This window comes from Peromyscus maniculatus, chromosome 7, assembly GCF_049852395.1.
Source record: "Peromyscus maniculatus bairdii isolate BWxNUB_F1_BW_parent chromosome 7, HU_Pman_BW_mat_3.1, whole genome shotgun sequence".
Taxonomy (NCBI): domain Eukaryota; kingdom Metazoa; phylum Chordata; class Mammalia; order Rodentia; family Cricetidae; genus Peromyscus; species Peromyscus maniculatus.
In genome coordinates this window covers 41,580,910-41,601,070 of record NC_134858.1, presented here as the reverse complement: position 1 = coordinate 41,601,070, position 20,161 = coordinate 41,580,910, and the positions used below count along the sequence as shown (strand labels likewise).

At 56.5% G+C, this 20,161-nt stretch overlaps 1 protein-coding gene across 35 annotated transcripts in view; it reads left to right on the top strand.

The window, feature by feature from the left end:
- The window catches only part of Phldb1 (pleckstrin homology like domain family B member 1), a 47,930-nt gene that overhangs the window by 12,563 nt on the left and 15,206 nt on the right, over window positions 1-20,161 (top strand). For 14 of the 35 annotated variants that reach the window (XM_042280791.2, XM_076576129.1, XM_076576127.1 and 11 more), the window contains exons 5-13: window positions 4,043-4,168; window positions 5,762-7,110; window positions 10,019-10,300; window positions 10,678-10,818; window positions 10,905-11,042; window positions 13,706-13,834; window positions 14,182-14,337; window positions 18,038-18,148; window positions 18,294-18,383. In XM_042280791.2, the coding sequence (XP_042136725.2) occupies window positions 4,043-4,168; window positions 5,762-7,110; window positions 10,019-10,300; window positions 10,678-10,818; window positions 10,905-11,042; window positions 13,706-13,834; window positions 14,182-14,337; window positions 18,038-18,148; window positions 18,294-18,383 (2,522 nt within the window). Of the gene's footprint in view, window positions 1-906; window positions 1,072-4,042; window positions 4,169-5,761; window positions 7,111-10,018; window positions 10,301-10,677; window positions 10,819-10,904; window positions 11,043-13,705; window positions 13,835-14,181; window positions 14,338-18,037; window positions 18,149-18,293; window positions 18,384-18,910; window positions 19,055-20,161 lie in introns of those variants that run through there. The other 21 variants (XM_042280793.2, XM_076576132.1, XM_076576130.1 and 18 more) reach the window with 6 other exon arrangements.

Sequence of the window (20,161 nt, the reverse complement as noted above, 5' to 3'; positions counted from 1 at the left end):
AAGAGGGCTTCTCTGTGTAGCCCTGGTGGTCCTCGAACTAACTCTGTAGACCAGGCTGGCCTCAAACTCACAGTGATCCTCCTGTCTCTGCCTCCCGAGTGCTGAGATTAAAGGCACCCACTACTTACTACCTCCCAGAAAGGGGTCTTCATAGGGGCCCAGGCCTTTGCTGCAGCTACCACATAAGAAAAAGGAGGGCTGGCCTGTGGGCTGGCTCTGGAGAAGGACACCGTGCAGCCTGGGTCAACGGGGGTGAGCCCTGGTGGGTGGGGGCCAGAAGAAAAAGCAGCTAGGTGGTGACAGGAGCTGAGATGAGTGTTGTTTGCATTGCACAGAACACTGCCTTGGCCTGAGCACTCAATCCAGGGTGACCTTGTCACACAGTGTTAGACTGAGGGTCATAGCTGACCCTAGCGACCATAGCTGGACCCCATGGGGGATTCCTACTCTTTTCTCCCTCCTCTGTGGAGTCCTAAAATGTCTTCTGCTGTCACTGAGGCCATCCTCTGCATTCAGTGGATAAGGAATCCAAGGCCACCAGGCCAGAAATTGTGACTGCCCCAAGGTGACACTGGCCCCCAGCCATGGGCTTCAGTCACAGGCTTCCTACTCTAGGTGAGACAGAGCCCAGGATCACTCCGACCTCTGGCTCTCCATCTTCTGGCTTCTGTTTACCTCTCACCTTAACTTCCAGCGTCATCTTCCTGGGAACCTCTCCTGCCTGTCCCACTATCCCTCCGGCCCCAAGCGCGGATTCCCCAGCCCGCCGCCTGGTGGCATCCTCCCTCCCACCCCGCCCTCTCCATCCAGCTCCACACTCTTCTCCTCCATCACTTCCTCTTCCCCTCCTCCTCGCCTTTGTCCCTCCCTCTCTGGCTCCCTTCCCCCGCCACTGGTGGCCGGCCCGCCCCTCCCCGGGCATTGGCGGCTGCTCGCTGCCTGGCTGCTTGCACCGCGCCTGGAGCCGGCGGCGCGGGAGGTCGGCCCGCCCCCTCAAAGGCCCAGGGCAGGCGGGCGACCTGCAGGGCCCAGGCTAGTGGGAGCCAACGGTCTGGAGGTCCGGGTTCAGCGGTGAGTCCTCAGCCCGGCCAGCCACTGCCCCAGGCAACCGGGCGTAGACGCTCCGGCTGGGAGGGGCGTCCTGGGAAGGGGGGACGCAAGGAAGAGAATGGGGTCCTCGCCCCTCTTTGGGAGCCTGAGGCTGTGAATCTGACGGGTGGTTGTGCTCAGAACGCCTTTGAGTGGGGGTCTGAGTTACTGAGTGGCTGTGCAGACCCCATCTTCCCCACCACCGGGGAAGCAGTCTGCTCCATGGGACCCGCCTCCGGAGCCTGTTGAGGGGTCCTGCTTAGGTTGAGGGACCCTGTGCTATGACTAAAAGAGTCTCCGATGGGAAGAGCCACGGTCTCTCTCCCATCACCCAACTTCCCTTTGGCCAGTCCATTCTATTTGTGTGGCCAGCCGGGCAGTGGCTGTCGCTCCGAGTGTGCAGCATGTCTGCCCATATGGCCGTGAGCCTGTATGGTTTCTGAGTGTCGGTGTGTGAGTCGGCGTGGGGTGTTTCCCTTCTGCATCTCGCAAACAGGATCCACCCTCTCCTTTGCCTAGTGTCTTCCCTCCAGATGTGCAGCTCCTCCACCCACCTGTACACCGCTGGACCCTGAGTCCTTCTAGGCAGGGAGGACAAAGCAGGGACTTTGACTCGGGTTGGATGACCAGGGTTTCCTGGGATTCTGGAGAGAGCTAGTCCTGGGGATGTGGAGTCTGAGCAGACAGGGGCTTCCTAACATCGACGGACTATTCAGGTCGCTGGGGGCAGGAGGTGCCAGGGTTGGAGCAATGCCTGGGGCCCCTGAGTACAAATAGTAAGTTAATTTGGGCCAGAGCTCCTCTGGTCTCTGTTCCGCTGCCCTCCTGCCCACTCTATTAATACAGCGCCAGTGCCTGGCACCACTATTTATAGCCCGGAGCAACATGGCCACACCCCCTGTGGGGGGCAGGGCAGCGCAGTGACTCCAGGCTGTAGGTGCCAGGGTAGAGGGTCCCTAGCTACCCAGTGCTCCTTGGGTGGCTCTGGCACTATTTGGATAGACTCCGCCTATCCTCCCCACCTGCTGCCCAGTTTGGACTGTGTGGTCAGCCGCAGCCCCTTGCCCCCATCCCCCTGGAGTTGAGTGACCCTGTCTACCCTTAAAACTCATCATTAATTAGACTGTTAAATATTTGCCTGAAAGGGGAGGGGGCGGCTGGCTTTCTCTGAAACAGCTGTAGTTGTAATTAGGTGGATGGCTTGGGTGACTATTATTTATGCCAGTTATGATTACTATGGGATTAGCTCCTCTGATTGGTGGCTTGGCAGGCCAGGCTTTCCCTGCTCTCTCAACCACCCATCAGCCTTTAGAACTGATGGTGCCGTCTGCCTGGGAGGGCCTGTGGGTGTGCCAAAGTAGTGGGTGGCTTTGTCCCCTATAGTTTTCTGCTGTGGGTGGGCGTCTTAGACTGTCAGCCCCTCAGTGTCCAGGGTCTCAGGATCAGGCCTCTGAGCTCAGTGTGTGTGGGGGTCCTGTCAAAGTACCCATTTGGCCTGGGATGTCCCTTGCCCTTGCAGCCTTCCCTGAGCTGAACTGCCTCAACGTCCTGGAATGCAGGCTTCCCTGCCAGTCTTAGCCCGGACTGGCGCGAAGCATGGGGCTCTGAGTAGCACCAGATTGGGTAGCCAGGAGGTTGGGGCCGGGAGTGTGGACAAATTGGAAGGCTAGGTCGTAGAGAGCCCTGGGGCTCTGGCACCTTCCAGTGCAGTGTCTTCTGCAGGAGCCTGGAAACACCTGGCATGGCCAGGAGGAGGAATCCTGCCAGCCAGGCTTAGGCGCTTGTGGGCACACCTGCTGCTGTGCACACTCCTGAGCCCCTGGCTACGTTTTCTGGCTCCCACATACCCACCTCCTTCTATGCACTCGTACTTCCTGGGCAGGACTGGGCTTGTGTCTCTTGCCTGGGAATGTGTTTGGCTCAAGCTGAGCCCAGTGGCATAAAACTGGCTAGATTCTGCGGCAGACCAAGAGACAGCCAGGGATGCTTTGTCCAAAAAAGTGAAGAGCTCGCTCTCTAGATGCTCAGAGAGGGTGGTAGCCCTCCTGAAGTCACAGCATAGGAAGGGATCGGAGTAAATTCTGAGCCCCGCCAGGGCACCTGACTGATCTGTGGTGTTTTACTTGTCACCGTGTGTGTGTGTGTGTGTGTGTGTGTGTGTGTGTGTGTGTGTGTGTGTGTGTGTGACTCTGGAAGATGCTGCCTCTCAGACTAAGCCCTTTACCTAAGGGGCAGTTCAACAGATCACAGGGACACATCGGTGTTGATTGTTCTTTCTTTCTTTCTTTCTTTCTTTCTTTCTTTCTTTCTTTCTTTCTTTCTTTCTTTCTTTCTTTCTTTCTTTCTTTCTTTGATTTATTTATTTTATGTGGAGTGTTTTGCTTGCCCGTGTGTAAGGGTACCACATGTATGCCTGGTGCCCTCAGACCTCAGAAGAAGGTATCACAGCCCTTGGAACTGGAGTTACCAGTTGGTTTTGAGCTACCTTGTAGATGCTGGGAACCAAATCCCAGTCTTCCGCAGGAACAGCAAGTGCTCTTGACCCACTAGCCATCTTTCCAGCTCCTGAGTGTTCATTTTTTTCTGAAAACCTTTTTCTCCTTCTAGAGAATTTTCACATGTACAGTCTTAGTAACTCTGGGAGCTCTGTAGTATCAAGTGTCCCGTTTTTATGAGAGAACTAGCTTGGAGGTGGAGTGGCGTCACCTGAAGATGTCGTAGCTAGTGAGGAGCTAGCGGGAGGACTCTGATTTTGGGAACTTATCTGCCAGTGATCTTTCCTACTCTGACATTTGCTGTGGAGTTCGTCAGTGGGTTCCATCGCAGGGAGAGGCAGGTCAGATATGCGTTGTACGGACAGTGTGAGTATAGGCAGGGTTGGCTCTCGGGAGCTGAGGGTAAGCGTGTTAGCGTTGTGGCTGGGGTGGCTTCTAAGTGATTGCTTTCTCTGCAGGCTGCATGTTGTGTCTGGGTCAGTCCACCTTCCTGCGCTTTAACCACCCCGCTGAAGCCAAGTGGATGAAGAGTATGATTCCAACAGGGGGCCGGGCCCCAGGGCCCTCCTACAACCCTGGCTCTGGTAAGTATCCAGCTGGGACACGAGGCTGGGTAAGTGGCACCCCTTGGACATGTATCCTTGCCCATTCCAACTACTCTTGGAGGGTTAGGGCAGGACAATACCAATGGTCTGGGCTCACTGCCACCTGCCACGGACTGGTGGAGAATGCTAGGCCATAGGGTCACTGGAAAAGAGCCAAGGCAGTGCTGCTTGGCTCAAGCTGGGAAGTTATGTGCCTAATATATAAGATTCTGTTAGCCTGGAACCCTGCTGCCTTGGAAGATGCCACTCAGTGTCTGGGACTCTGGCCCTCTTGTGCTATCACCAGAGTGCGTCATTCAAGGGGACCTGGATATGATGATGAATCCTTAGTGGCCTCTGGGTCCCACCTGCTGGTGATCATGCCCGATGGCGGCACTACTTAGCCCTCAGGCCATGCCATGCCAACCTCCCGATGACTCAGAGAGCAGCTGCAGCTTGTGTGTGAATTATTGATCCTCAGAGGAGAATTGGTGATTGTTCTAGGAATCCACACAGGCCCCTCAGCCAGCTGCCTGGGGTGGGGTGGGGTGCAGATGGGGAAGCCAGCAGTGTGTAAGCCACCCTAAGCTCTGCAGTGGCCTTCAGATGGCTGTGGAACTAGAGGGGGCCAATGCTGGGGCTGTGGCAGGGGACCATGTATGCCAGGTTCACTTGGTGGGGTGATGGTTAGTGGCCTATAGAGTCTGGTGACTTCGGGAAAGGCAGGTGGTCACTGGAACACATGGCGACCGCGCGGACTAATTAGGACCCAAAGTCAGCCGTGAGAACCTATCTTTTTCTCCACTTGCTACTCCTATGTCTTTCAGTCCCCTGGGGGCTGCTCGCTTGGTCCCCACCCCTGCCTGGTCATGTCACTCCTTTAGCTGTTTGGGTCTAAACTCCTGGTTGGTTGACAAGGGCTAGTGCCAGGCCACAGCCAGCTCTCGCTGGTGTGGTTTAATGGAATCATTGGAGACACTAAGCTGTACCCCGAGGCTCCTCAGCCAGGCTTCCAGGAACCAGCCATTAGCAGATCCCTTTCCTGTGCTGGATTGGATAAGCTGGCCCGGCTTTCACTGCTCATCCAGCCCTGGAGCCCCTGACCCCAGCCCCTGACGGTCGCATTGGGAGGCTCTCGTGTCCTCTTAGACTAAAAAGCCCTGGAACTTCTGGCCAGCTCCATAGTAGGTCCGCATTCTTTCTCAGTGAGCCCACTTGCTTTTCCTGAAAGAGAGGTACAGAAAGTTGGGGACACCAGGGCCAGGAGGACTGTACTGTTGGGGTGAGTTAGAAACAGCTAGGCTTAGAAGTAAGTACCTGGTATTGTTGCTGACTCTGTCCTGAGTCATTCGGTGTTAGAGCCAGGAAGGTCCTCCCTATCATCTTCCTTTATGGGAGGGAAACTCGGGGCACAGGAGCTTGGCTAAGGTTGCAGAACAGGTCAGTGGCAGAGCAGCCTGGTGCCAGAACGCGGCTCTCCTGGCCCCACTGCCCTAGGATGAGGCTGGGTGGTACTTTCTTGCTTGTGCAATGTGCGTGGCTCCCTAAAGCCAAAAAAACCAGAGCTTGAGGCCTCTTTGCGTTTCCCCTCAGCTGAATCGGAAAGCCTGATGAACAGGAACCACACGGCGCAGCCAGCAACCCGAGGGCCGGCAGCCTGTGCCAGCCACACTTCCCTGGTGAGCTCTATTGAGAAGGACCTGCAGGAAATCATGGACTCGTTGGTACTGGAGGAGCCTGGAGCTGCTGGCAAGAAGCCTGCAGCCACATCGCCACTGTCACCGATGGCTAATGGCGGGCGCTACCTGCTGTCCCCTCCAACCAGCCCCGGTGCCATGTCCATGGGCTCCAGCTACGAGAACACCTCTCCAGCGTTCTCTCCGCTCTCCTCACCAGCCAGCAGTGGAAGCTGTGCCAGCCACTCACCCAGCGGGCAGGAGCCAGGACCTTCTGTGCCCCCACTGGTGCCTGCCCGTTCCTCCAGCTACCATTTGGCTCTGCAGCCCCCACAGTCTCGTCCAAGTGTAGCCCGCTCCTCTGAAAGTCCCCGGCTGGGCAGGAAAGGGGGTCACGAGAGACCTCCCAGCCCTGGTCTCCGGGGTCTTCTGACTGACAGTCCTGCGGCCACCGTCTTGGCGGAGGCCCGTAGAACCACTGAGAGCCCCCGACCAGGTGGGCAGTTGCCCGTGGTGGCCATCAGCCTGAGTGAATACCCACCTTCTGGTGCCCGCAGCCAGCCCACCAGTATTCCTGGCAGCCCCAAATTCCAGCCTCCAGTTCCTGCTCCCCGCAACAAGATTGGCACACTCCAGGACCGCCCTCCCAGCCCTTTCCGGGAGCCTCCAGGCACAGAGCGGGTGTTAACGACCAGCCCCTCTCGACAACTGGTGGGCCGGACATTTTCAGATGGGTCAGCCACCCGGACGCTCCAGCCTCCTGAGAGTCCCCGCTTGGGCCGGCGAGGCCTGGACAGTATGCGAGAACTGCCCCCCTTGAGTCCATCCCTGTCTCGAAGGGCTCTGTCCCCACTGCCCGCCCGGACTACCCCAGATCCCAAGCTAAGCAGGGAGGTGGCTGAGAGTCCCCGACCCCGGCGCTGGGCAGCCCATGGGACCTCGCCAGAGGACTTCTCCCTGACTCTGGGAGCGCGGGGCCGCAGGACTCGGAGTCCCTCGCCTACACTCGGGGAGTCCCTGGCGCCTCGCAAAGGGAGCTTCAGTGGCAGGCTGAGTCCAGCCTATAGCCTGGGCTCCCTCACTGGGGCTTCACCTCGTCAGAGCCCCCGTGCCCAGAGGAAGCTTTCTAGTGGGGATTTGCGGGTGCCCATCTCAAGGGAGAGGAAAAACAGCATCACGGAGATCAGTGACAACGAGGACGATCTCTTGGAGTACCACCGTCGGCAGCGCCAAGAGCGGCTCCGGGAACAGGAGATGGAGAGACTGGTGAGCCGATGCCAGGGAGGCCGCCGCTGCCTAGGGCAGTGCCTCTGCCAAGATGGGGGCAGGCCAGCTGGCCGTGCACAGGGCCTGGGCTGCTTCAGGATAAACCTTCAGGATAAGTGACCAGGATCTCACGATCCTGGTACTGTGAAGAGGAACCTTCTTTGAAATCTCTAAGGCTTTTTACATGTTCACTTACTTTTGCATGTGTGTGTGCATGCCTCTGCAGGGGTGTGTCTGTGTGTAGGCCAGAGGTCAGAGGATACGGTCTTCCTCAGTGGCTCTTTATTTTCTTATTCATCTTTGTTGTTGTTTTTCGAGACAGCCCTGGCTGTCCTGGAACTCGCTCTGTAGACCAGGCTGGCCTCCAACTCACAGAGATCCACCTGCCTCTGCCTCCCAAGTGCTGGGATTAAAGGCGTGCGCCACCTCCACCTGGCTATATGTGTCCCAGGCTGGCCTCGAACTCCAGATCCTCCTGCCTCTGTCTTCTGCAGCAAATCCTACTCCCCTGCACCACCAGAACTGGCGGCTTCCTGTTTTAAAGCATTTATTTATTGCCAGTGCGGGTGCTGATGGGGGCCCATGGCATGGTGAGTGTGTGGCCAGAGGACAGTTTTTACAGTCCTTCTTTTCTTCCACCTTTCCATGGGTCCCAGGATGCAAACTCAGGTCATCAGGTTTGCACGGCAAAGCACCTTTATCTGGGGCTCGTGCTTTAGGAAAGCTCTCGCCCCCCCCCCCCTTGCTTCTCTTTGGCCTCTCTGAGTGGGCGTGAACCACTTACTCTGGCCCAGGTGGGTCCTCTAAGAGTATGGTACTAAGGAAGAGGTGAGAACAGGGTGGGCAGCCCCCGGCCTGCCTCTGTGATGATTGTATGTGTCTGTGTGCATAAATGTGGTGCTGCCGAGTCTGGGTGTGGTTCTGGGCAGCTGTCCTAGAGATGGCATCTGAGCTGGGAGAGGGCTGGGATTCCCCCAAATAGCATAGGGAGCTCCAGGACTCCAGGGGTATTGGCTGCTGTCTATATGCTCGAAGCCCACACACAAGAACATGGATTCTCCCTTCCTTCTCTTGAGAGCAGAAGCCCAGGGTTTGGGGGGACACGGGTACCCTGGAATTGGTTTGAGGAGGACATTTGCCCAGAGAATGTGGGAAGCAGCTGGTCCTTTTGGAGTGAGGGTGTGGGGCAGCATCCTTGTGGGGGGGCAGGACCCCTCGTTTTCCTTGTTACATCTTCTTATTGCTGTTGTACTGTGGCTACCCTGGATCTTCGTCCTGAGAGGGACGGTGAACCTGGCATAGCAATGCTGGGCCCAGCCTCCCCACCCCCATCCCCACACACAGGTACACACCTCACCACTAGCCCCAACCTGCCCCACCTGCCACTTTAAGTCAGAGGCTGCCCGCCCGCCCGCCCGCACCCTGCCTCTCCTACCTTAGCCAGGCTGCTTATCTGGGTCCTAGGGCGGGGGTGAGGCATAGGCCCAGCCTTCTGGGTGCTGAGGCTTGGTTCCTGGGTTTTTTGCCACACAACTTGGCCAGCAGCAGGAAGGAAGCTGGGTAAGTGTTGTGGGATGGGAAGTTGAGGCTCAAATGTAGGTGGTGTGAGCGAGCGATGTGATGTCAGAGACCCCAGAAACTCAGTCAGGATCTGGGCTTGAAAGTCAAGGCTGGGGGTTTTTATATTTATGTAGATGAGGAGGATAGAGACCAGGAACATGACTACCATTGTTCCCTCACTTCCTAGGCACCCGAGAGGTGACCATTTCTGCGTCAGGATTTAGTGGGAGAATAGATTGACAGACCATAGAGTACTTGCTCACACCTGGCTAGCTTACGTTGCCGGTAAGGAGCAAAGGGTTGGCTGCCCGAGTGACTTGGAGCTGAGGTGGGACAGGGAAGGACGACAGCGTCCTAGCTGCCTTTTCTCTCTGTGTCTGGACTGTCAGGTCCTGTGGCCTGTGGTCTGCTTTCCGGCCTTGTCTGTCTGCAGGTGCCCACCCAGCAGACTGTGTTTATCGGTGCGTGTGCAGGTCAGGGCTGGTGTCTTTGTGTGTACCTACCTGTTAATGCTGATGTGCCTCCTAGGGCGCATGGAGTGTCTTCTGTGTGTGCCTGGGTAGCAGAACCGGTGGATCAGTGTGCCCTTGTGGGGAGGGAGGGGGCCTGTGAATGAACCTGTGTTGGCATGAGGACCCGGATGGCTCCGCGTCTCAGCGTGGTCTTCAGGCTGCCTACCCCTGTGTGTTCCCGTGTGCGTTTGGATGGGTCCTTGTGTGACTATGAAGAAGCCCCGTCCTAGGGCAGAAGGAAAGGAAAAGTAAACAGGACGATGGGACGCACCAGCCACATGGACAGGTGGCATAACTGCCTTGGTCTCTTGCCCACTTTTGAGGGGCCCTCTTTCCCTCCTCCTCCCACAAGAGTTTCTAATTAATTAATTAATTAATTAATTAATTTTGGTTTTCTGAGATAGGGTTTCATTGTGTAGCCCTGGCTGTTCTGGAACTAGATCTATAGATAGAACTGTCCTCAAACTCATGAAGATCTGCCTGCCTCTGCCTCCTGAGTGCTGGGATCAAAGGTGTGTGCCACTATTGCCCGGCTGAATTTTTCATTTCTTTATTTTTGTTTAGTTAGTGTCTCACTAGTCTTTGGCTGGCTGGCCTGAATCTCACTATGTAGACCAGGCTGGCCTCAGATTCTGAGATGTGCCAGCAGTCTCTGCCCTCCAGAGTGCTGGGATTAAAGGTGTGCGACACTACACTTGTCCTTCCCACAGATCCTGAGGTGGAGGCTGTCCTCACGATGCTGGGCCCAGAATCCCTGGTGTTCAGCACACCCCGACTCGGGCCACGCTGGGTCTCAGACTTCTGCTCCTCATGCTCTGCCCGTCCATTGTCCCTAGGAACGCCAACGCCTGGAGACCATCCTGAACCTGTGTGCCGAGTACAGCCGGGCTGACGGGGGCCCCGAATCTGGGGAACTGCCCAGTATTGGAGAGGCCACCGCAGCACTGGCATTGGCAGGCCGGAGGCCCTCCAGAGGCTTGACAGGAGCCACGGTGGTCTCTGGAAGGAGCGGTGAGGAGTCCGGAGCTGCCTCCCAGCGCCTGTGGGAGAGCATGGAACGCTCTGATGAAGAAAATCTCAAAGAAGAGTGCAGTAGCACAGAGAGCACCCAGCAGGAGGTTAGGGGGCTGGGGGGCGGGACCAGGGGCTGATGGGAATGCTAGGGCCCGGTGAGGAGGGAGAGTGAGAAAGGATCAAGGTTTGATTGAGACCAGAGGTGAGCAACTGGGAGCGAGGAGGAAAAGGGAGGTGACCATGACTTTCCCAAGCTATAAATGTGCTTTATGGCCTGTTTTTCTTGGGGGCCCCACCCAGCTCAGGCACTCCGGTAAATGTTTTCCCTATAGCTGAGCTTCCTGGCTGGGAGGAAAGTGGTCTCCTGTTTTAGACTCGTTACCCTTTTCAAGTTGTTTGAGGAATGTGCGATCCACCCTCTTAGTCTGCCTGACCCTGGAAGGCTCTAGACTTCCTCCAAGGGTGGCCCTCTCCCCTCCAGCATGAAGATGCTCCGAGCGGGAAGCTCCAGGGAGAGGTGCTGGCCGTGGAAGAGGAGAGGGCTCAGGTGCTGGGGCGAGTAGAGCAGCTGAAGGTCCGAGTCAAGGAGCTGGAGCAGCAGCTGCAGGAGGCAGCCCGAGAGGTGAGCCGGCCGGGATGTGTGCAGGCCCTGTGGGGGGACCCCACCCCATGTTCCCTGTCTTGATGAGGGTCCTGGTGTCTGTCTAGGCTGAAATGGAGAGGGCGTTGCTGCAGGGGGAGAGGGAGGCAGAGAGAACATTGCTGCAGAAAGAACAGAGGGCGATGGACCAGCTGCAGGAGAAGTTGGTGGCCTTGGAGACGGGCATCCAGAAGGAGAGGGACAAGGTAACCCATACCTGACCACCAGTGGCCCAGAAGAGTACGAGAAATGCTTTTCCTAGGGCTGTACATCCCTCCACATCCATCCTGCACACCACATGGTCTCTGTACATCCCTCCACATCCAACCTGCACACCACATGGTCTCTGTGCATCCTTCCACATCCATCCTGCACACCACATGGTCTCTGTACATCCCTCCACATCCAACCTGCACATCACATGGTCTCTGTGCATCCTTCCACATCCATCCTGCTCACCAGATGGTCTCTGTAACCCTCCAGGGATGAGGGGTTCTTCTCTCTGGAAGGTACAAGCTTGGATGGTACTGCCAGGGGCTGGGCTGGTGTTTGGGGTCTCATTTATCTGGATCTCTGTGCTACCTCTGGTTGCCTGGGTGCCTGCCATTCTGGAGCCTGCGCGGTTCTTCTAGCAAGTGCTAAAAGCCCTTTCTTGGGCAGTGGGCACAGCCCGAAGGACTGGTGCCGCTGGGGTGGGGGGCATGATTCAGGTTTGGGACCCACCAGGAGGAGAAGCCCTCCCTCGAGCATGCCTCAGGTGCTTAGGATGTGGTCTTTGGGAGATGGCCCACAGGTCTCTGTTTCCTGTCATCAGGGTCTGCAGCCTCCCGTCCCAGATAGTCCCAGCTCCTGCCCCTTTCAGATTCCGTGCCCGTCTTCAGGGGCTGCTGCGTCCCACGGGGGTTGTGCCAGCCATGTCCAAGACGCCCAACAGCGTGCCAAAAGCTCTGAAGTGGAGAGGGTTCATCTATTTCTGGATTTGACAGTATTTTTCTAAGAAGTTTAATTTTCCTTCTGGATTATTATTATTTTTTTTTGAAAGTTATCTTCCTCTTTTTCTCAATTTTGAGAATCTTAATTCAATGCCTCCCCACCTCCTCTTTTTTTTTTTTAAATGGAGCTTTGGCTCTGGCCCCCAAAACCACACTCCGAGATTCTGTGCCAAATTAACCCCATGCTTGCCGACCAGGCCTGCACTAACGCCCCTTCTAATCACTGTCCTGGGCTCTCCGCATGCCCCTAACTGCCAGGCCACCCAGGCAGGGCTGGGTCATGCCAGCTTTACTAACTCCATGGGTGCCTTTGTGCCCCTGGCCTCTCCCTTCTAATGTTGCCTCCTTCTTTTCTTGGTGTGGGACCCCATGATCAGAAAGGAACTGGCAGGAAGGCACAGCTAAATTTTGCTTAGTGGATCATTGGCAGGAGAGGTATGAGGAAGGGTGTGTGTGTGTGTGTGTGTGTGTGTGTGTGTGTGTGAGTGTGTGTGTGTGTGTGTGTGTGTGTGTGTGTGTTGGGGAAAGGTGTGCATGGTCCAAGAATTGTTCTGCCCAGACAGCACCTCCTACTGGAAAGGCCTGGGCTGCTGCCTCCAGAATGTTGAAGGGCAGGGGTTGGAGTGTGTCTTTCCTGCCTCGCCCTTTGGAGCTGAGTGATATGGAGGTCCAGATGTGGGCACAGCCTTGGAGGGCTTGGACAGGGCCTTTCCGCCCACTGAGTGGCTACCCATCCTTGCTGAATCTAGACGGTCCCTTCCCTCCTTTCCTCCTGGAGGCCTCCTAGAACACAGGATAATTCAAAGGCAGTGGTGTCTGGACCTCAGGGCCTGGCCTGATCAAGGCCTTCCCTCTGGGTAGGTGGGTAGGTGAGCTGGGCAGTTGCAGCATGGGACTATATTCCTTAGAGGTGAGGCATTCCACAAGCAACCTGGCTAGCCTCACTTAACCGAGATTGCTCAGAGGCCTGGACTTGGCCTCCCCTCTGGTTGGTCCAGGTGTTGGAGGTGGTGACGGTGATGGTGGTGGTGAGAAGGTTCTCATGATCTCCCTCCCAGCTTTCCAGCCCATGGCCCCACTCTGGCTTTGGAATCAGTAATCACAGTTTCTCCTCTGCCTGTCCTTCGGAGGGGTGACTCACCATCTCCTCCCCTAGTCCCCCTTTCCGCCCTCAGAGGTGTCATCTCGCCCCAGACAGAGCCATCCACCTCCTCCCTGTATCCACTCCTGGGGCTCCTATTACCATGGCAACGGGCCGAACTAATTGCAACCCTCATCCCTACTGAAGTTCAGCCTGCTTTGCTGGCACCCCACCCCCACCCTGGGCAGGAGGGGAGGGAGGCCGTGGGGGTTGGGCTGGGGTCCCCTTGCCGCACCGCTGTAGCTCTGCTATCCTCAGCTCCCCCTGCACCCTCAACTCCTGGATTTAACTCTTCCCACCACTCCCATTTTCCCCAGGGTTAAATTTTGGTCTCGGGACGGTGGCAGAGCTCGAGGCTCAGTTCTTGCCACGACGCACCAGCTTTGACTCTGGTTTGGAGCGGAAACGGAAGGTCCCGTCCTAGGACCTACCTAAACTAGTTTCTAAAGGGACCAACATTTCCACCCTGCCCCCACACCTCTGCCTTTGTTACACCGTCCCCCTCCCGTCCCCCCGTCCCCCGTCCCACCCCCCGGCCTGAGTCCCGTCTCACACCTCTGCTCCACGCCTCCTCTCCCACGTGCCCTCCTTCCTCTCCTGCTGTCTTCTGTCTCGGTGCTTGCCCCCCACTCCGGGTGTCCCCCCCTGCGCCCCCCCCCCCCCGCGCCGGGCCGGAGTTGAGGAGTGTGTGTTCTCTCTCCCCTGTGCCCCGCCTCCCTCCCCTCCCGCCGACCAGGAGAGGGCGGAGCTGGCCGCGGGACGGAGGCACCTGGAGGCCCGCCAGGCGCTCTACGCCGAGCTCCAGACGCAGCTCGATAACTGCCCCGAGTCTGTGCGGGAACAGTTACAGGAGCAGCTGAGAAGGGTCAGTTCCACCAGCCCCCTCCCCCTGGCCCCCGTGGGCCACCGCCCAGACCGAAGACAGGAGAGCGGTGGGACGGGACCACCTGGCCCCTGCAGTACCTGCCGGACACTAGGGTCGGTGCAGTGGCTTGGAAAGGGGACCGGCAAGGTTGGGTGGGGATCAGCGCTCCAGACCGCGATGTCCACGAAAAGGGCTCCGCCAACCGAGCAGAGGGAGTTTGGGCGGTGGGGCCGGTTTCTTCCCCAGTTTCCCCGGGTCCAGCCCCCATGAACTCATGGCTCTGTGGCCTGGCCCAGAGTGGCTTTGAGAGCACCCCCACCCAACCCCGGGTGTCGCTGTCGTTGAAGGAGGCAGACGCTCTGGAGACGGAGACAAAGCTCTTTGAGGACCTGGAGTTCCAGCAGCTGGAGCGGGAGAGTCGCGCGGAGGAGGAGCGGGAGCTGGCCGGCCAGGGGCTGCTGCGGAGCAAGGCTGAGCTGCTGCGCAGCGTGACCAAGAGGAAGGTGTGCGCTGCTCACTCCCCCACAGCCCCGGTGACCGATGGAGGCTAGGGACCTGGGGTTGAGCCCCGCAGCCTGTGACTTTGTGAAGGTTAACGACACAGACGACAGCCTTTTGTGTGTCTTTTCCTAGTGATTGTCAGTAAAAATGGGAACTGTAGGGCTGGTGTGAAATTCATAGGTAAAGGCAGTGTGAAGGTGAACAGGGCTCGGCAAGAATAGCCAGTAGTACTGAGCCGTGGCTCTCCAGTTTCTCAAAGGAAAGTGGGATTGGCTCACATGGGGAGCTGGCAGTGGCTTGGCCAGTCAAGGAGAGATGGAGATGGAGGAGGAAACTGGCTGAGGTGTCTTGACTACCCTTGGATGTCATCTTGAATGTCGCGCTTGAGCCCAGGGCCTTCTGTATGCCAAGCCCATATTCTGCCATTCAGCTATACCTCCATCCCTGCCCCTGCCTTTCTGGAGCTGTTGGAAGTGCTGGGATGCACAGAGACCCAAGGTCTGGATGCTGGCTTGTCTACCTGACAGTAGGAATCTCCTGCTTTGGTCCAGCTCAGGCATGACTACACAAAGTGAGAAGATGGGGCACTGTCTCTGGTCACCTCTGGTGGCTAAAGCTGTGGTCCTGTGCTGGTCTCAGCCACACCGAGTGTAGACAGCGACAGATGGATGGGGCAGGAGAGGGTTAGGGAGGATGGCCTACGTGATGGCCAAGTCTATGATTCCCGTGTCAGAGGCCCATACAATGGTCATGTGCAGTTTCCTGGCTACACTGAGTATGGGAGGCGAGGACAGTGAGGTCTAGGGGGTAGAGTTCAGGTGTGGCGAGACGGGGGCTTGTCGGCCAGCCCGGGTTTGGTGGTAGGGGGGGGACGACTGAATGTCATAGGCCCAGATCCCTTGTTCCCCTCCCTGAGCTGTTCTGCCTAAAAATGCATCTATTGGGGGGACTGGAGAGATGGCTCAGTATTGAAGAGTATTCCAAGGGACCCATTCGATTCCCATCACCCGCATAGTGGTTTATAATCATCTCTAACCCCAGTTCCAGGGGATCCAACACCTTTTCTGACCTTCTCCAGTTCCTGTACCTACATGGTACACAGACGTACACTCAGGCACACTTATACGCATAAAATAAATACATTCTTAAAGTGCGCCTCTTGTCCTGATCTAAGAAAGGAAGAAAACTAACGTTTTCCAAGCTCATGTGCCAGACACCCTTCTAGGACCTTCCCTTGGGTTTTCTTGTGCTGTTCTTAGGGTATCTCATAAGGTGGGCACTCTGCCTCGTTTATAGATGAGTAACCGGTTTGCACAGAGCCTTCAGTGTATAAACTTCCTGAGTCAGAGTGAGAGCCCAAGCCCGCTAGGTTTCAAGGCCCAAGGCGTTTCTGCTGTGCTGCTGTGGTCTGGGTTGGCTCTTCGATGTTCTCCCTCTTCACCTGGAGAGAAGGCAGGCAGGCAGGCAGGCATGCATGGAGGGACTCAGCTGGTCCACTCACTGGAGGTCTGGGAGGGACTCAGCCTCAGGGACTGTGTCTTTCCTCTTTGTGGCCAGCCTAGGACCTGGGTGTGTGTGTGTGTGTGTGTGTGTGTGTGTGTGTGTGTGTTATGACATTCTTTCCTATACTCCCTTCTCTGAGCTTTCCCTTGTATCTCCGGAGTCCCTTCAGGCTCTGTCCTCCCTGGAGAGCTATTGTATCCGTCCACTGTGGTTGAGAGTGGTTGGGAAAGCTGGTCCTGGAATCCTACAGGTCTGGTTCTAGTCCTGAGTCTACCACTAACTACCCAAGAGATTCTAACTTCTAAACACGTCCGTGTTCTCATCTCTAAAACGGGGCATAAAGGCACCTGCTTCCTAAGGTTAGATGAAGTAACAGATGAAAAGACACCCAGCCGCACCCCAGTCCTCCTCCGTTCCGAATCCGTGGCGGCTGGAGCTGCGAGAGTTCCTGTCTAATGTTTCCGGTTTTTGCGTGGGCTGACTGCGAGTTTAGGATAGCTGCCTTCTTCGTGCCTCCCCTCCCGTGTGCTGCTCCGAAGAGTGGTGGTTTGAGACTGTCCAAGATTAATTTTTGGACATATTTTGCCTAGCTCTCATCTTTTCCTCTCAAAATATTTTCATTTTCTTTTATCACATGGTTGTTGAGCCAGGCGCTGGGGTAAGCCCTGTGGGGTTGTGGAGACAGACATGACCCTGGTCCTGCCTCTGATCTTACAGAGGGGGTGGAGGTGGTGGTGGAGACGCAGTCACGGATCACAGTAAGACAAGGTGGATGGATCTAGACTAATGTGAATGCATAGGCAGGAACAGGGAAATGGACTAGCAGCCGAGGACGGACGGCTCTGGAGAGGAGGCAGCATTCAGCCTGGCCTTGGAGGAGGAGCCTCAGGATAGTGGGAAAGACTTGGAATGGCCCTCCTGGGCCGAGAGGGTGACAGATGAGTCTACAGAGGTACAGCTTAGAGTACAGCTTGGTGGAGCCACGTGTATGGAGGGACAAGCAGGCGGGGCACCAGTCCTGAGAGCCAGCCCTCCAGTGCGGGGGTCAGGAGTTTGTGTTCTGCTCTGTGGGTGGTAAAGAGCCACTGAAAGGTTTTGAGGAGATGGGTGATCCGGCCTTGCTCTTTTTTGTTTGTTTTTATTTTACCTGAATGTTCTGCCTTCCTGTGTGTGTGAATACCGTGCCTGTGTTGGCTCCCCTGGGACTGGAGTTACAGGCAGTTGTGAGCTGCTGTATGGATGCTGGGAAATGAACCTGGGTCCTCTGGAAGGGCAGCCAGTGCCCTTAACCCCTGAGCCATCTCTCCAGCCCCGACTTGTTGAGTTTTTTTAAAAGTTCCTGAAGAGCCAGTGTTGTGGTCCACACTGGAGTTCTAAGGATGTGTCTCAGTGTCTCTGGTGGCTGAGGCAGAAGACTGCCTGAGTCCAGGAGTTCAAGTCCAGCCCAAGGAGACCTCATCTCAAATCCAAAGGAAAAGGTGGGGCATGACGGTTCAGATCTCAGAGGGCTGAGGCAAGGGGATTGCCGTGAGTTGAAGACTTGCCTAGACTCCAAAGTCTGTTGAAGGCCAGTCTGGACTTACAGAGTGTGTTAAAGCAAGCCTGGATTATCTAGTGGATTTAAGGCCGGTTTGGATTATACAGCAAGACCAAAAAACCAAAGTCAAGCAAACGAAATTACTTAAGTAATACGGTGTTTAAAAAAGTGTTCTTTTTAGGATGGTGAGGAAATTCAGAGGAGCAAACAAGATTCAAAGGCTGTTTTAGGAAGATGTTGTGGAGAAATGTAGAGTGGAGCTAAAGATTGAGAGAGAGAGAGCAAAGCCCAGCAGGAAGTGGAGAGCCTGGATTCCAGGGATGATGTGTGTGTGTTGGGTAGGGGGTGGGGTGGGCATGGGCAGAGGTCTAACTGTTCGGTGTCACCAGGCTTTGGGAACCGTTGGCTGTGGGATGAGGGATTAGACGAGAGGACTGGTCTCTGGCTAATGTGCCTGAGGACACAAGGGTCACTGGGTGGGGGAGGAGGGAACAAGAGAAGGAGCTGACCCCTTTAGCCAGAATTCTTCCGGGGTGAGTGGAGGCCAAGCAGGAGAGTGTGATGTTGCCTTCACAGAGTCCTGGGTCTTTGGACAGGAGAATCAGCCAAGCTTTGGGCTGAGTTATGTCCCTCCAGGGCCTGATTGCATCCCGTTTCCTCAGGAGCGCCTGGCTGTACTGGACAGTCAGGCTGGCCAGATCCGGGCCCAAGCAGTGCAGGAGTCAGAGCGTCTGGCCCGGGACAAGAATGCCGCCCTGCAGCTTCTGCAAAAGGTATCTGGCCTTGGGTCCCGAGAGAGACACGGGGTGGTCGAGGGAGAGAAAGCTGGGGTGGGATTGCCAGCACAGGAGCGGGGCGGGGGGGGGGGGATCCCCTCTCTTGCTCCTGTGGCTCTGACCCTGCCGTTCTGGCCTCCAGGAGAAAGAGAAATTGACGGCGCTCGAGAGGAGATATCATTCGCTCACGGGCGGCAGGCCTTTTCCAAAGACCACCTCGACCCTCAAAGAGGTAACCTGGCTGGGTTAGCCCCAGCTTTAGGCTGGGGGATCTGAGAGGCTCTGGAGCAAGGTGTGCCGCCTTCCTCCTGGGTGGTTGAGGGCTGACCTTTGGCTCTCCACAGCCACAGGCCTCTAGTTGCCTTGAGCACCTCACACTTTTGGGTGGCTGAGTATTTACGAGAGGCCCTGGGGCCCTAGGAGGCGTGGTGGTGATGGTGGAGAGCTGAGAATTTAGAAAGGTTCAGGACTGGGTGGACCTCCCTTGAAGAGGAATACAGGGACGCAGGGGTCCTTACCCTGGGCCTCTTGGGCTTCTGTCTGAATCTAGGCTTTCGGCCTGGAAGTGGGCCTTGAGTTGAATGGTTCTTTCCTAAATCTTCACATCTGGTGTGCGAAGTCCAGTCAGGACGTGACTGGTTTCCTGATATTTCTTCCCTCTTCTTCTCTGTCTTGTTGCCCAAACAGCTTAGGTCTGGGGCAGGGGGTTGAGCTGAGGGTTCGGGTGAGGCTTCTCTCACCATGTATATCCTCTTGTAGGCTCAGCTTCTCATCTCCGAGTCCTCAGAGATGGGGCTGGAGAACAAGGCTCTGGGCCCGTCCCCAAGGTCTTCTCAGGCTGGGGCCTCCTCTGTTCCCTTAACCCCTCCTGCTTCCACTCAGCTCTGTCCCAAAGCACACGAGGTAACCGCAGCTGACTGCCTGCTCTGCTTTGCCCTCTGCCTGTCTGCCTGCCCCCCAAACGCCTGCCTCCCGATCTTCCCAGGGAGGGCTGAAGGGCATGTGGCATATCCTTTGGCTGGCAGTCTGAGAGTCTGTGAGAGCGTACCTTCGTTCCGTGCACGGAGTGTCTGGCCCATGCGAGAGACAATAGCGCTAATTTGCGTTTTAAGTCGCATGCAGTCTGCATGTCGTTCCCGGTTGTTCACAACACACTGAATTCTCTGGCTCATCTTCCTCTTCTTTGACCCCAGAAGATAGTCTGACTCTGGGGCTAGATGGGACCCCCTGGATAGGCAGCCTAAGGATCCTGTGCTTAGGTGAAGCTTCCTGTGGGTGGCCAGCACCCAGATAATCTCAGGGCTTGAGGACAGGTGACGGAGTATCATAGTCCCGGTCCACCAGCCTCCAGTGAAGCGGGCTGACACCTTCCCAAGTACTTACCCAGCCCGTTTTCCTGCTGGGTCAGAAGTTGCTGTCGGCTAATGTCAGGCCTGTTTCTCAGAGCTTGTCTTGCTCAAGCCCTAGTGGTATCTCCACTCCCCTGTTCTGATGATCGACCCTTGGGGACCGATCCTCTTCCTGGGCAGTGCCATGATTAGTGCTGCATGCGTGTGCCCAACTGGGGATGCCCAGTGTGATAGAGGCGGACGGGGCGGTCGGAGCTAGGCCCTGCTTTTCGTTGGGCTTTTGGAAGGCCTTCTCTGGGCATCCTCACCTGCTCTCAGCCCAGGGCCAATCCATAGATGGATGTGTTGGTTTTCCTTGGGGCAGCAGCTAAATTGCAATGCTCGTCTCCAAAGTAGAGGTCGAGCGGAGCCTTTCACGGTAGGTTCTGCCTGCCCTTTCATGCCCACTTTCCCCACAGTCAGATACCGAGGGCCCTGTCCCCCTGTGGATTCTGCACCGACGTGAAGTGATGACTCGAGCCTGGCATGACGTGTGGGGTGATGAATGCTTGGCTGAACCTGTTAACATCATCTTTCTCCCCCACCCTGGGCGCCCTAGGAGTATGTGAGCCTGGCTGAGGTTCTCCAGCTGTGCCCTCGCTTGGACCCCTCTGCTTCTGCT